This window comes from Labrus bergylta, chromosome 13, assembly GCF_963930695.1.
Source record: "Labrus bergylta chromosome 13, fLabBer1.1, whole genome shotgun sequence".
In the NCBI taxonomy this organism is placed as follows: domain Eukaryota; kingdom Metazoa; phylum Chordata; class Actinopteri; order Labriformes; family Labridae; genus Labrus; species Labrus bergylta.
Genome location: NC_089207.1, coordinates 18,499,171 through 18,515,080, shown reverse-complemented (window position 1 = coordinate 18,515,080; position 15,910 = coordinate 18,499,171). Strand labels below are relative to the sequence as shown.

Genomic DNA, 15,910 nt, shown 5'->3' with positions numbered 1-15,910 from the left:
TGTGCAGCATGCTGGAGAGGTGCCGAAACCTCCCCTAGGGCACCAAAATGGCTGGAGCCAGCCCTGAGTACAACAAGCTTTACAATGGCATCTAAAAACAACAAGTTTAATTAAAAAACAAAATGATAACAATGAGCTGTGTAAAATACAGTTCAAATAAAATATGAAATAAAATAGATGCAGTGCAGGAATTGTGTAGTAATTTCTAGCTTCAAATAAACATGCAGTACAACAAATCCTAAGTCAAGAGACACTATTCATTACTTTGATTTTGTCAAAGAAGAGTTCTGTTGTTTAAAATTGAAGCCAGCTTTACAACCTGTATCACTTCCTGACCTTTGTTTTGTTTTGGAAGCATCTTTAATTTTGTTTGCACATATCTCTTAAAACTTTCAATAAATCACACTCATAAAATGATAAAAGGAGTAGATGTTATTATCTCTTAGATGGGGGGGAGGGATAATAAAGCTCTTTTCAGCTCTGAGATTGGTAAAACTCTGATTGGGGACCTTGGAGGTCGAAGCATTGAATCTTTTGATGTCAGTTTATAATCTAATTTCAATAAAACGAGGGGCTATAAATAACGCAAATAAAGAGTCTGGAGGTTATTGTGTGTAGAAGACAGATTTAAGATGGAGTAAACTGAAGGAGACATTTTTCTCTGTCTGTTTGACTTTGTTAAAGTTTTATCCAAATGAAGAAATAATTTAGTTTCAGCAGCAGCCGCAAACGGAGTACGATAAGTTTGCAAACTACTTATATTAAAACACCCCAACAGTGGATTCAATAAGGTTTCTCAGTTGTTCCTGATTACACGTTGCACAGAAAAGTCGTGCACGTGCGCGTGTGCGTGCGTCAGCGTCGGATAAGAGAGGTGAAGCATCGCAGGAGGTGTCAGGCTCACCATGCAGGGCTGCCAGCTGCTCCTCTGCGCCTCAGACCCGGAGAAGCTCCGCCGCTCATGTGTCTGCTCAGAGTCACAGTAAGCGGACCATGCGGCTGTTCAGCGTCTCCACTCTGCTGCTCTTCTTCTCCAGCTCAGGTACGGACACACAGCCTTCATCTGCCAACACTACACGGGATTAAAACGTGAATTTGTAAAACGATTGACTCCAAAACTTCCAAACCAGCGTGTTTTTGGAGAAGGAGCGCAGTGGCTGTGCGGGGGGGTGTTGTTTTACGCGCAAAGCTTGGAGCGTCCAATGACACAAACGATGTCTTCCTTCTTACCTCATTTTGGGTTTTGGCATGTAATTAAAATGGTTATGGAGGGGTCAAATCTGGATTTTCTTAGATTACACTGTCAGTTACTCTCTATTGGCACCCTTGTTTATGGTTTTGGCTGCGCGCTCCCGTGCGTCTGATACGATCCAGGTGGGTTTTTACGGAGACTGTTGATCCACATCGCAGAGACCAGTCTGTTTCTAAACTGTGACATGTCCACTTGAAACTAAATGCTTATTTATCGCATGCAGTATTATGCAGAGATCGCAGCAGCACAGTGTAGGTGAGGCATTGTAATTCCTGTGTCAAGTGCTGGGCAGCGGTGACAGATGAGCCTACTAAAAGTGGCAATTCGAAATCCTGAAAAGCGGCATTAAAAAAAAGGGGGAGTCGAGATGTGATATTCTCTTATTAAAATGTCATTAAGTTTTTGTGTAAAACCAGGTGTGGGTAAGGCATTGACATGCATGGCGCTTTATTGGCAACTTCGACAACTGAAAATCTGTCGCACAAGTCCATCTGCTTAAACGGTAAACCATTACTGAATGTTAATTGGCTGCAATGTTTGATTCATAACTATTCATTGGAAGCTTAAGTCTAACTAATGTTGATTAACTGTGAATTATGAGGTCCTTTTGTCTATCGTGTCCTTTTCAATGCCAGCAGCATGTTTGATGCTCCAACAAATGCTTGCATGCAACACAAGGAAAAAAATAAATCTATGGAAAGCAGTGTTTAACTTGCATGCATCACTTACAATAATCAAATTTTTTAAGGATCTATCATAAATTACTGTAGCTCACAATTTTTTCAGGGTTGATAGATTAAAAAAAAAAGTCTTACTTTCTAGGTTTATTTATATGATTTTTTTTTTTTAATTTACAACTTGAGTTTTATTGTATATCAAGGTAGAATTAAAATTTCTTAGAGCTGGTCTAGGCAACTTTGAAAACACATCAAGATGAATACAAGACTGTATTCAACCTGGAAGAATCCTAAAGCCACTCCTTCAAACACATGAACATGCTCTGCATCATTTGGAGTCCATGAAGACGTTTTTGGAGAGAGTTGCACAGGTTCCATTCTTATCATCGCTAACCATATCAGACTAGTTTTATCAGCCACTGGGTGTGACAGTATGTAGCGGTGGCTTGTGGAAGACTGCTCATGTGTGATGAGAATGCAGCAGAGTGCACGCAGGTATGGGCAGGATGAGAGGATGACATTCTGGCAAAGGTACTGGACCTAATAAAGCCTGCATCAGCCAAAGACATGGTATCATGTTCTTCTTTGCTTTTGCTGTGCAAAAATAATAATTACAGCAAATGACAGACTTTTTTCAGCAAATATAACAATAAACAAGTTTGAAATGAGTTGTCTGACCTAGTTTTAATCATAGACTTTATATTAGAGGAACGGAGCAACAGCTGACTAGAAGTGAAGCCAGAATATTAAGAGCACCTCCTGCAGACTGGCGGCAGTAAAGGTCATTAGCTCCACCTCCTCCATCATAACAGATGGAACATGGTTCAAACTATAAAAGTGAAATACATGTCTGATACAGTTTTGTCAAACCAAGTTCCTGCTGTCATAGTCAGCTATTAGTATGCTTTTGTTTAAATTTGATATAAAAGAAGAGTAGGTTTAACACCATGATTGACAGCTCTGTTGACCAATGTGGCTCCTTGAAGCGTTCTCAACTGGATCAGCAGAATAGAGGAGAAAAGGCAAGAATGAAAACTAACAATACAGTCATTAAACTTTCTCTTAGCATGTGTCTCTGCTCCAAACCGACACAAGAATCCGTTCTGCTGTGGACTGTACCGTTCGGAGGGATGGTTGATGTTTTATCAGCATGTTAAATGTTTGCTTCAGTTTAGGAAGGAGCATGGCTTCAAGCCGGCTCCCTTATGCGCATGTTTTGGCTCCAAATTACGTCTCAGCATATGATTTGCACTTTAATTGTAAAATATAAATAATGTCACATTTCTTGCCATCTCTGGTGTACGATCACTGAAATGGTCAAGTTGTAAATGGTATCTGGACTGCATTTATACTGCACCTTTCTAGTCTTCTGTCCACTTAAAGGGGATTTTACACATTTGTCATCCTCACCCTTTAACACACATTTACACACAAGGCTGCTAACCTTGAATTGTGATGCAATGTTGCTCATTTGCAAACACACACACACACACACACACACACACACACACACACACACACACACACACACACACACACACACACTCACACACACACACACACACACACAGTTTTTCAAGAACTTTTGGGTGCAGTATCTTGTCCCACGCTCCAGTTGACTACAAGTATTTCTTCTCTGAGGGAGACTTTTATGATTTATCAGATTTGATATGACTGACAGATGCCAGAGCCTGGTTACTCAGAACACTATAATGACAAACATTGCAAAATTAAACAGAGGCTCCATGAAAAGCCAAAATGTTAAAATGGTGCTGTAGTCAGAAGAAAATGATTGTCGTAAACTCTTTAACCTGAGGGTTTTCTAAGGATAAATGGAAAACTGTAAATTATTCTGAATAAATTTGACTTCTTAAGGACACTCGGTGAAGCAAGTCTGCTACAAACAAACATGTATTACAGTCCAAAAAGTAAAATTTCAACTATCAAAGCCAAACATGATGAAATGTTGCAACAACATACTGCTGAAATAAACTGGCAACTCGAATGTTGTTAAATAATTAAAACATGTCTGTCACATCAAGAAACCAAAAAGTAAGAGTATTTTCCAAACTGAGCCTGTGTGTGTGTGTGTGTGTGTGTGTGTGTGTGTGTGTGTGTGTGTGTGTGTGTGTGCGTGTGCGCGCGCCTGTGGGTTGCAGGGCTGGCTCTGCAGATTCAGTGTTACCAGTGTGAGGAGATGACACACGACTGCTCCACGCCAGAGTTCATCGTCAACTGCACCGTGAACGTGCAGGACATGTGCCAGAAGGAGGTTCTGGTGAAAGATGATGGTAAGTCACATCTCCGGACTCACATCATTCTCACTTTCTGCTTCATTATCTGTCAAAATATCTCAGAGCAGAACAGACACCAGAAAAATCTGGATGGATTGGCCTCAATTAGTCAATGATATGGTCAAGAGATTTCAAATTCAAACCTAGGACATCTGCAGAGATTTTATCATTTAAAGTTTCAATTATTTAAATGAATTTGACAAAGTGTTAATATAACACAAGTTAAACAGTAAAAAAAGGAATAAAATTGGGCAACCTGTGTTGTCTGCAAGTACAACAAAAAATCTCAGAGATTGAAATTTTACTAACAGGATAAAAAAGACCTGTTGGCTGAAATACTTGAAGTAAATACTCAAATATGAATCTTACATTAAAATCTGTCGATATGTTTTAAGAAGGGATTTAAAAGACAAAACTGTTTTTATGTTTGTCTTGTGCAGTTGCAGCATCAGGGTGCAGAGTGCAGAGTGTATTATGTTGCTGAGACAGTTATCTTTTCTAAATTAATCAAAATATCTTCTCCAAAAACATCTACTAAAATGAAACCAGGGAAATCATTTTTGTTTCTGATTGAAGTAGAAAACAGAGACTCTCAAGTAGATTCAGCCAGAGGCCAGAATCTCTGTGATCGGATCTAAGGTCAGCAGCTCAATGCCTTTCAGTTCTCTGTCAGTGGAGGATGAGAGTCTATAGGTCATTGGTTCCCATCCGAGTGGGGGTGCCAAAGATCTCAGGGGGATGCCAGGCTGTCTCTGCTCAGAGGTTGTCAAAATTATATTTGCACTGATTAACTAAAATAGACTTTAAACTAGTGTTTGTTTGTTGTTTTTATTTAGATATCCATTAACATCCGTTCAGCTTTGAGGGCCTTTCAGATAGGATGCAGTGTGTGCTGCACTCGCCGCAGAGTAGAGTGACCGAAACAATATTGTAGTTGGGAAAATAGCTACTTTTTGGTTACACAGTATGTTTGTATCCGTCCACTATTCAGTAGAAAGCTCAGGCCTTCTGCTGAGGAGGAGGAGACGAGCAGTAAAGAAAAAGGTGTGCGTTCATGAACGCCAAGGGCACGGCAGGATTTGGGGGAGTTTAGGCTCGTCCAGGAGCTGCAGCTCTACAGTGTAACGACCACTTCACAAGAACCACACACATTTCTGCTGCTGTTTTAAAAACACCTGGCACGCCCGAACTGTTGGACATGTCTTTACAAACTAGAGATTTCCTGGTCCTGGTAGGTCTGTAAACTAGAGCTCAGGAAAGTGAGACACCGTTTGTTGTGATCTGATCTTCCCTACTATTGAGTAACTATAGAGTAACCTATTAACTAATGCTTGGCTATTGCTAACTAGTGTGCTATTATAAAGGGTTAATTCATATGTTTGGAGCTGCTTCTGTATCTTTGACAATCATTTAGATGATTTTCTTTTTATTATTGCCCACGCTTATCTTATTTAGTAAAGATTTATATCCTCCCGTCATGCAGGATGGAATGTCTTTAGAAAAAAATCTGTGCCCACTTGAAACTCTGCTTTGAATGTGTGAACACACTTCTAAGTTTGGGCTATTCACCCTTTGAGTTTGCAGCCTTTCACGACTTTTCCATTGTAGTGCTGCCTCTTTAGTAATGAAAAATGTGTCTCTGCTGTGTTTACAGGCCTATTTGCTGCTGGTTGTTAGAACTCAGACAATAAAGGTCACTCTAACGCCGCAGGTCTACTTTGTTTTCACACCCAGCAAAAATTAAGGGTCATTTTTTCCCCTGTCTTTACTGCTGATGAGAAAAGGCAATAAGCTGCTGTCTTTGGAAAATGCAGTTCCCAATCTAAAGGGCAGGCACACGGCACTATGGAGTCGACAGCTCTTTAATAAGAAAATTTCCGCATGAATGCTCATGTACATCCCAGCCTTTATCTCTGAGTGTTATCATTATTGCTGCTCTGCAAGAAAAGGAGGGCTTAGAAACTCAACTGACCGCACCTTATCGCTATTTGAAATGCAATAGATATATTAAAAACTGCACTGCCACCTCAGTGAGTGTGCTAAAGTGACAAGAATAAAAATCAGTCAGGCTGTTTGAGTCTCCCTAAGTATCTGTGCCCTGTGATTGCCTCTAAAGGACTTTGACTTTGCAAGCCATAATCTATCTGCTATGTAGATAAAGGACGAAGAAGCGCCAACATACATCTTCGATTGGGCTATTTTCCATCGCTTGCCTTAAAGGATAACTCCTTCTGTACGTGGATGGCATTACTATCCATCTTCATCACGGCTACAACAATGACCTCAGCTCAGAAAGAGGCCAGCAGAACTTCAAGGTATCATTCAGGAGTAAAAAATCCCCTTTCAAAGTACCAGGACTCTATTCGGATGAAGGCAATTTTTCTTTCAGGCAGCGTTAGACAAGACTGGCTTCCTTTTCCATCCCATCCTCTATAACTATCATTATTGTCCTCCCTCTGATTGAACCATGAGAAATGATCAGAAGTGCACTTTTACCTCGCTGAGGACTGTTCCACTTTCTTTGAAGGAGGGTGATCGCTACACTCCAGTGCGCCATATTATATTTCATTGTCCTCTGCCCTTATTCAAAATAGGGGGGGTATGATTTACTGTACTGTAAATAGCCATCCTTTAATATGTAGAGGAAATAGAGGATTTGGGACTGAAGTCATGTTAAAGCAGACATTAATGCAAGTATTAAAGAAAAGAATCATAAACTTGGCATCATTTTCCCACTGTCCAATTGAACAGCAACTAAAAAAACTATTGAAAGTGATACATGTTCCTCTGAGCAATGTTAACAGAAAGTGTTTCACAATTTGAAGGAAAACACATGAATTCATTTTTTTTAACTTGTTTCCACATGGAAAAGATTTCCTAATTGATTTTTTCGCAATTCATTTGTTCTAGCTTATTTTCACAAATACATTTTTAGCTAGGGCTGCATGGTGGTGCAGTGGTTAGTGCTGTTGTCTCACAGTGAGGAGGGAGGGTTCCTGGTTCAAATCCCCATCTGACAGGAACCTCTCTGTGTGGAGTTTTCATGTTCTCCCCGTGCATGTGTTTGTTCTCTCCGGGTACTCCGGCTTCCTCCGACAGTCCAGAGACATGCTCGTTAGGTTCATTGGTGACTCTAAATTGTCCGTAGGTGTGAATGTGAGTGTGGCTGGTTGTCTGTCTCTATATGTCAGCTCTGTGATTGACTGGAGAACAGTCCAGGGTGTGCTAATGGTTTATAAGGTGATAACGATGCCTTTTAAACACATAGGTTTGTATGTATACAAAACTTGTACATTCACAACTGCTTTGAGCTTGATCAATGTTATTTCTTGATGAAATTCATGTTTTTTATCACTAAAAAACTGTGAAAGATGTTATTATCCCTGCCTACCATTCATCAGATCGACATCTTTATGTTGGCTCATATAACCTCCGCCATCTAATTCACCTCGTAGTCAGGTTTGATTTAACTGGATAATAAACCTCAAAGACCAGGCTCATACATACTGATGATATACCACTCTGTAAAGGAAACTGTTTTTTATATATTTAACAAGGACAGTCAGGTGACTTTTATCAACAGTATCTTGTTTTGAAGCGAGATACAAAAGAACAAAGGAAGTTTTGTTACCCCAGTTATCTTCAACCTGGTTTTAAAGAGGACATATTAAACCCCTTTTCCACCTTTTCAAACAAACAGTCCCCTGTGGTCTAAGTGAAACGGCTGTACTGTGATTTGGTCAAAATATAACATGAATCAAGCACCAAAGGAGGTTTGTGACCCTGTATAAACCAGCTCTCTCAGAACGCTCAGTTTTGGTGTGTGTGTCTCTTTAAATGCAATGAGCCCCCCCCTGAGTTTTCTTGCTAGACATCACTCCTTCGGTAGCGAGTATAAAAATTGCGGACCTGCGCTAAAGTTTTGCTCTAGACTGGGTGGAGAAACCAGGGAAGGGGAGGGGATTTTTTTTTACAAGAATCCCACTGTGACATCACAAGGAGAGCGCATTTGAAACTGAGCATTATTCTCTGTGTTGTAAGACTTATGCAGCCCACAAACAAAGGACTGGATGGGTTTATTTCACATTTTGTTGGGCAAATATATGCTCAAAAACACTGGAGAAGTGGATTTTTCATAATATGCCCCCTTTAATACTTCTGTCCGAACATTAATACACATTATCAGTGCTCGTCTGATTCATTCGGCTAAGATCTCATCGAGAGAAGCAAACAGAAGTTGGACATATTGGACATCTCACTCTACCCCGTGAAGCTGCCAGTGCTGATTCTCATTAGACCAAACTGTGTGACTTTCCTCACTGCAGAACTTGATAAGATTTTTCACCCTTCCCCAATAAATTAAGTGAGCAGCATGATTCAGGCTGAAGAGCTGAATCTTTGAATTCCCACGCACAGATTGAATGAAATCACCCGAAAGCACTTCAAACATTATTAAATGTTTGTTTCCCTGTTATGCTATTTGAGATTCACTTTTGTGATATTTGCTCAACAATTTATATATATATATTCACCAATTGGTCAATACAGGTTATTCACTGTGTATTAGGTCAGGGGTTCAGAAACCTTTTTGGCTCTCAATCCCCAAAATAAGGGTGCCAGAGACTGGGGACCACCAGTATATTGTTGCTTTGGCATGCTGAAAATAAATGAATATTTAAACTGTAGGAAAAAAAGAAGCAGAAACAGCACAGCCATGTTTACATTTGGAAGCAACACCTTAGCTTTTTCCGTAAAGACATTTTAAAATATGTTATGTGGTGAAACTGGGAGTCTAAACTTTTCCCTAAAGTCCCAAAATTCCATCAAAGCTCCTCCAACCCTTGTCCTGAGAGAAAGTTTATTCAGCCAGATGTCAAAGTACTTTGTGGGTATGAAAAGCTTTCACTCAGACGCTATAAAGAGATCTCAACAGCATTACGAATAAACAACATAATACTTTTTTTAAATTGCCAAAATGATGAATGTGAACAGACTGAGAGGAATTACAGTAAAGACGTGTTGATCCAAAGATTCAGTTAATCCTTTTAATTATTTCATCATCCTTTAAGTTTCCTTACAGATGGTTCAAACTGAAAGGAATTGACATCAATCTGAAGAAAAGTCTCCGCTCTACTTATTTATTTCCAATGTTTGTTTGATAAATCCCCGCTCTTAGATGTGTTGAGTTCTCAAAGACAGCAGAGAGAAAAGTAACTCTCAGTTGGACAGTTGTGCTTCTTACTTTTTACTGGTTTAAAGCTGTTCTGGGTGTTTATGTCGTTTAAATTGCTCGGATTATCATTGTGTCAGATCAGAGAGAGGTTAAAGCCTGAAATCCCACACAATGCACAATCATTTTGACCAATTTTCATACTTTCAACATTGTTTGGTGTGAGTGAAGCAAAAGACAAGAAAGCGTGTTATCTAACTATTTTAAATAAGTCTATGAAAGCAGATGAAGTGCTAGAGAAAGCTGCACTGTTAAAGGAGAGATTAACATTCTAACAAAATAAGTAAGATATCTACTAACTGAAATGATAAAGTGAGCTTACTATATGATCAGACATTAAGGAAACATGCTATGTTGACAACAATGCAGCTGCCAGTATGTCGTCCTTCTAACTTTAGATTCTGGTCCTGAATGATCTGGATTTGTTTGGACCAGAGAAGGTAGGCGGTTTTAAGGCACCCCCACACGGCCGTTTTGAATTCTGCAAGAATTTTGCAAGGCAAAAGGCAAACCAACAGGTGTTGCAGTGAAGCTGGCAAGAGAACTGGTTCAGATAGAAGTGATTGTACCCGGCCTAAAAAGCCTCTACATGTTTCTAATAAGCTCCACGAGCAGAAATGTGTTCAATATTGGAGATGCTTTTGAAAAATGGAGAGAGGTTAGAACGCAGAAAGGTTTACAGACCGATGCAGAGCTGGCTAAACACTGAAGCTTCAGTGTCCACCTCGCGGCAACCTGCGTGAGCATGGACTCTAGAGAGGAGGGGGGGGGGGGGGACAGCTGGAAATGTCAACTTCAGTACCCATTTTAAACACTAGGAGTTTTGTAGTTAAAGTGTCAATTAACAAAAGAAAGATTTTTTGACAACACCCACTCTAATCTTTAATGTTAATCTCACTGAAAAATGCACCTTAAAATATATGGACAGACTTTTTAAAATTGCATTACCTCCAAATAGACACTGATGTACCTTACCAAAGAAATCATGCTGTGCAGCTACATATCTCTAATTAGTACAGGTGTATGATCTATATTGTTTATAGGTTTTTATTCTTATTCTTGCACGGGTTGATTTAAATTGTCCTGGTCATTATTGTCACATTTTTAATTGTACGGGTTAAATATTCATCTATGTTGGGCTTTCTACATTTTGTGTGGTTTTATAAACATACAGGGGGCAGTTAATTGTAACGATGTTTCATGTCATGTGCGTTTTGTAAGCTGTGACTTGATGATTTAAATTTCCCTTGAATCAACAAAGTATTTAAAACATACTAAGGCTATAAAAGAGCTGAACTAATATGATGAAACATTAAAACCTTCTGACAGGTTTTAAGTTTAAAGAAAGTTTCAAGGTAAAAGTATGAAGAAGCTGAAGAGGAGAGCATGAACGAGGACTTGCATGCTGATTAATGATCCATGTGATCGCTGAGTGATTGTTCGAGGTGAGGAAAGCCATCAAATCTGTATTCTCTGTCAGTGACACTTCCTCTTTACTGTAGCTCATTTTCCACTGACTGCCTGAGCTGTCGTCTTGTTCCAAATACTGCAAGCTCTTACCTCTGCATTGTTTTACTTTGTTTCACATCTTTGTCCAAAAGGTTTCTTTTTGAACCCTCTTCAGCTAATCTTAGTTTTGGGTAAAAATGATACCCTGGGAAATGTCTGCCACACTTTAAGAGTCACGCAGCTAAAATTAGAGGTTTAAACGCAGCGTGACTCAGGTTTTGATCTCCACACTTTTGTAAGAAAAACGGGACATTTCCCTCCAGATCTCTGCAACATTTCACACCACATTTCCTCTGGATTACTCAGCACCTTCTGGGACCTTCTCTGGTATTTGCAGTATAAGGACATGGGAGGATGCACAATCTAAATGAACATGCAGTTCTGTGGGTGTTACTGTGCTGGTATCGGTGCAGAGAGGACACAAACACACACACACACACACACACACACACACACACACACACACACACACACATTACAAGGGCTATTGAATGTTCATGAACTCTTGTCTAACTTTCTTGAATTAAAATGAAATAAAATGTCAGCCAAATGTTAAGGCCTCCCTCCACTAATCCTGCAAACAACTCTGACATGTTCCAACGAGCTCTGTGTGCAGGAGACCCGGTGAGGCTTAGGAGTAATAGAAAACAACAGACACAGCCACTGAGCCACAGCCGCCCCAGTATAATGTCCCTAACCCTCTTTAAACGTGGCATTATCATTAGGTCAATCCTTTTGACTCATATCCTTAATTTCAAGTGAATCATTTCTTTAAGGTTGAAAACTTTACGATACTTAAACACAAAATATGAAGTTATTTAAGTATTTAAGAGTCTGCTGTCACAAAAATCAACTGTTTATATTTACTTATATCTATAAATGTATTTTATCCCAGTGCACCCCAGGGCACCCGTCTGATTTAGAAAACTCACGCATGAGGGAATGTTTTACTGAAAAGCAGCCCTGCTGAGATTTGGTCTCACAGCCGTGCAGTACATCATCTCCACCTTGAGTGTGGTATTGTTTTTACACAACAGAAAGATTTAATATCCATTTTATGAAATCATCTTGTAGTTATAGAGCTTTTTGTTTTGATTACATTTGAAGCGAAATATTCTCAGTGAACTGCTGCAACATTTGAAATCTTCACTAAAGGGTTAATCGTTCGCCACTGAGGGTCTCCTCTTAAATTCTCCCCATTCAATCAAATAAAATCATTGTGAATGTGAATTATTTCTGCCCTGTGGAGATAAGTCAACCTTTGTGAGATGGTTTCCTTTCAGAGCAGCTTGGACTGTCACTCTAAATATTCTTTTTCAGTATTTGGGGATTTCTTTCTTTTCACCAAACTGCACAGAAGTGTCACATCAATTATCGCACAAGTGACCATAAATAGGACCGAGCTGGTCTGGGTTAAAGACAGGAAACTTTCAATTATAAACTTTTTCTTCACAATACTTAAGCTTTGAGGTTCGGATAAAGGAAGAAAAAGAGTCTTTAAGGAATTTAAAATCCAGCAAGACGACCCATTTGAGTTCAGACTATAAGTCATTCAACAAGAAAATTCAACTGTGCAATATAAAGAAAGGTGTATGCTGTGAGTTACCATTGTTCATGCAAAGATGCTTCTGTGAAATCTAGAGTTTATGAAATTGTGTAGTTGATCATGAAGTTACTACTCTCCTTACTGTATTCACATGTGAAGCTGATGTTGATAATAACTACAGTTGTACGACAATTTGACATGTTTTTATTATTTTTAATTACTTTTTTAGGTTTTTATTTTTCGGCCTTTATTGGAGAGACATGATCGGGGCTAGAGTTGGAAATTGGGGCCAGAGAGAGAGAGAGATAGTGTGGAATGACATGTAGGGTAGGAGCCACAGGTCAGACTCCCCGGGCAGTCTGCTTCCAGGACTATAGCCTCTGTACATGGAGCATGCAAACTAACCACAGCCTCCAGTTTCACATCTTTATATAATGCAACATAACATTATACAAGTCAAAGTCTTAATTGCTCCCTAAAGCCTAGCGTAAACTACTATACGGTTGGATGAAAGTCGTGGTGAAATGTCAGCTCACACTGTACGACTGAATCGTTTACAACCCCCGCCCGAAGCTCACTATATAAGCATAGTCAGGCTAAAGTTGAGTTAAATAAGGACGTAGTTGAAGTCAGGCCTGTATTTCAGTTTTCTCATATGTATGGCTCAAATACACAGACCATCAGAAGTGATCCCACTCTCTCTTAACACACACACACACACTCAACATCACCAACAAACACGAGCTAACTAACAAGCCAAATCATACCAAATATTCCCTGTCAGCTGGAGGTCTGCTGCTCTTTCCTGCCAGCGTTTCTCTTTCTGTGCAGTCTCACTATAAATGTTCAAACATGGGTCAGAGCTGTATGTTAGTCCTTCAAGAAGACAAATAGCTGCTGCACACATCAATGCACTTTTCACACATCTGTTCTTAATTTGATTAAAAGCCATGTATACACAACAGGGGGACAATGTTGTAACAGGGAGGATTCTATGGTGAGGTACATACAGTAGCACAGGGCTGGTCAGGAGTGTGACATTGTAGCACCTGTAAGGTGTGAGATCCTGCATTATAACAGGGACTGTAGAAGAAGTCATAACCAGCGTGTATGCTGTGCATCATAATAAAAATGATCAGTTTGATGAGCTTCCGTATGGATGCCGTTCTTTCTAAGTTGACTCACTGGAGCCGCCTTTGTTTGAAAAAAATAACAAAGCTTGCAAAACCAGAAGCCTTCTTTGTGCCATTTTTATTGGGGATCTTTGTTCATAAAGAGTAAAAAAGAAAGGTGGACTTTCTTTCATTCAAAGACATAATCGACTGCATGTTTTTACAGATCTTTAAGCACACAGTTAGAATTATGCATTCTCTTGAAGTTGTCCCCTTTGTAGAAGTTTAAGATGTTATTAGACTCAATTACATGCCCCCTTCTGCCACTTTCTTTGTCTTTAATCCCTCTCCCTCTCTCTCTCTCTCTCTCTCTCTCTCACACACACACACACACACAAACACACACGCACACACACACACACACACACACACACACACACACACACATCATCTAATCCTCTCATTACGCTCCTAATGCCATCCTGTGTCCTTGTTTTAGGGATACACTACCGTAAATCCTGCGCCTCTTCAGGAGCCTGTCTCATCGCCTCCTCTGGGTACCAGCAGTTCTGCACCGGCAAACTCAACTCAGTGTGCATCACCTGCTGCAACACGCCGCTGTGCAACGGACCACGCCAGAAGAAACGACCACAACCGTCTGCAGCCATGACCCTGAGCACATCGCGGCTGCACGTGCTTCTCCTCCTCCTGTCGTCCGTCCTGTGCTGACAGGCCTTCATGTACTGACATAAAATGTGAATAACGACATGGAACTTTATCAGCTGGGACAATGAAGACTTTGACATGCATACTCTTCAAGGCGTGTGGAAACTCTGTACAGTATTTGTTCGTTTCACTCCCTGGATTTATGTCACAGTTCACTTCTAAAGCTCATGAGGTAAAAATAAATATTGTCGGCACATACCTGGAAACTCTTATCAGCATGTCTCCTTCACAAATATGATCTTCTCAGAGCTACAAAGGTGGCTGAGTAAGGTGATGTGGAGGACAGTGCGACGGATGAAACAGCTTCTGGCTGTTTTGCTGGGCGGCAGGTGGCTCGGTCTCATGTGTTTTATTTACTCGCACTACAAGAACAAAACAAATTGTTCTTCAAAATAAATGGCTCTAAACTGGAACAGTCATCACATTTGCTGTAATTATTACGTAAAAAGAGAATGTGTGATGTGTTTGATAATGATGCTGTTTAATGATTGTGGAGGGTATTGTGCCGTAGGGGGGACGAAAAGGTATCTGAAGAAGAATTCAAGCCTGTTTTCACTCCCAGCTTGTCAAAAAACAGCAGCTCCTTGTGCTTCAAAATTTGACGTTGAAGGTTCCCATGCAGCCTCTCTCTCTGGACCCTCTCGTAGTCTTTTATCTGTTTGATGCTCTTAAAGTCGGGTAATGTAATATGTAGAGGAAGTCTGCTTTCTGTGGCAGGAAGACAAACAGAGGTTAAAGAACAGGGGTACCACTGGAAAGGAAAAACTTCCTTTTAGGCCTTTAGTGTCCACTAACGCCTTTTTCTTTTTCTCGCTGGTAGCACTCATGATCTCTGTTTCAGAGCGCTTCTCACCACCGTTTATGGTTACGAAAGTTGACCCACACTTCACTCTGTATTTAGCGTTAGGTCGGTTTTAGAAAGCTCTGTGTGCTTATTTTTTTACTTTTATTCAAGGACCAAGAAGAAAACATGACAACAATGTTAACGTATCGTATCCTGGCATGAACAGGAGCTCTTTTCCATGAAACTGTACCCTCAAACAGACGAGTCAGATTAGTGTCTCCTACACCATTGTTTTTGACGAAGCTGATCTATCTTCTTGATTTTTATTGGGCCACACACTGGAAGCTTCTGGAAAGTCGTAAAGTTCTGTTTTTCATTTGCCTACAAATATTGTACATAAAGCTGTGAGCATGCAGATTTCTACAAACATGATACAAACTTTGGACCACATGCTACTGCATCAAAAATGACTAAAGGTGGATCAGTATAAAGCATCACATATGAACAGGAAGTCTCTGCAGCACCTACATGTCGCTGTGTTGTTGTATGTGCATCTTTTGGTTGTTCCACCCAAAGGTCAGTTTGGGAAGAGAAGGAAGTTTCTGAGGTAATCCTTTAAAGGTTTACTATACGACCAAAACAAATGCCCCCCACCCCACCTCCTGTCTCCACACTCTCCTCACCCGTCTGTCAGGTGTCATTATTTCTGTAAGGCAGAGAGAGCAGCAGACAAGAGCTAATAAACATATGAACACAGATCAGTTTCTACATTTTGTCTTT

At 40.1% G+C, this 15,910-nt stretch overlaps 1 protein-coding gene across 1 annotated transcript; it reads left to right on the top strand.

Annotated features, from left to right (window-relative positions):
* The first annotated feature begins 649 nt into the window (after window positions 1-649).
* On the top strand, window positions 650-14,759 carry LOC109983500 (ly6/PLAUR domain-containing protein 1). Its single transcript, XM_020633221.3, has 3 exons — window positions 650-1,042; window positions 4,089-4,220; window positions 14,120-14,759. Exons 1-3 carry the CDS (start codon window positions 994-996, stop codon window positions 14,347-14,349), a joined length of 411 nt encoding a protein of 136 aa, XP_020488877.2. The 5' UTR covers window positions 650-993; the 3' UTR covers window positions 14,350-14,759.
* Window positions 14,760-15,910: the final 1,151 nt, after the last annotated feature.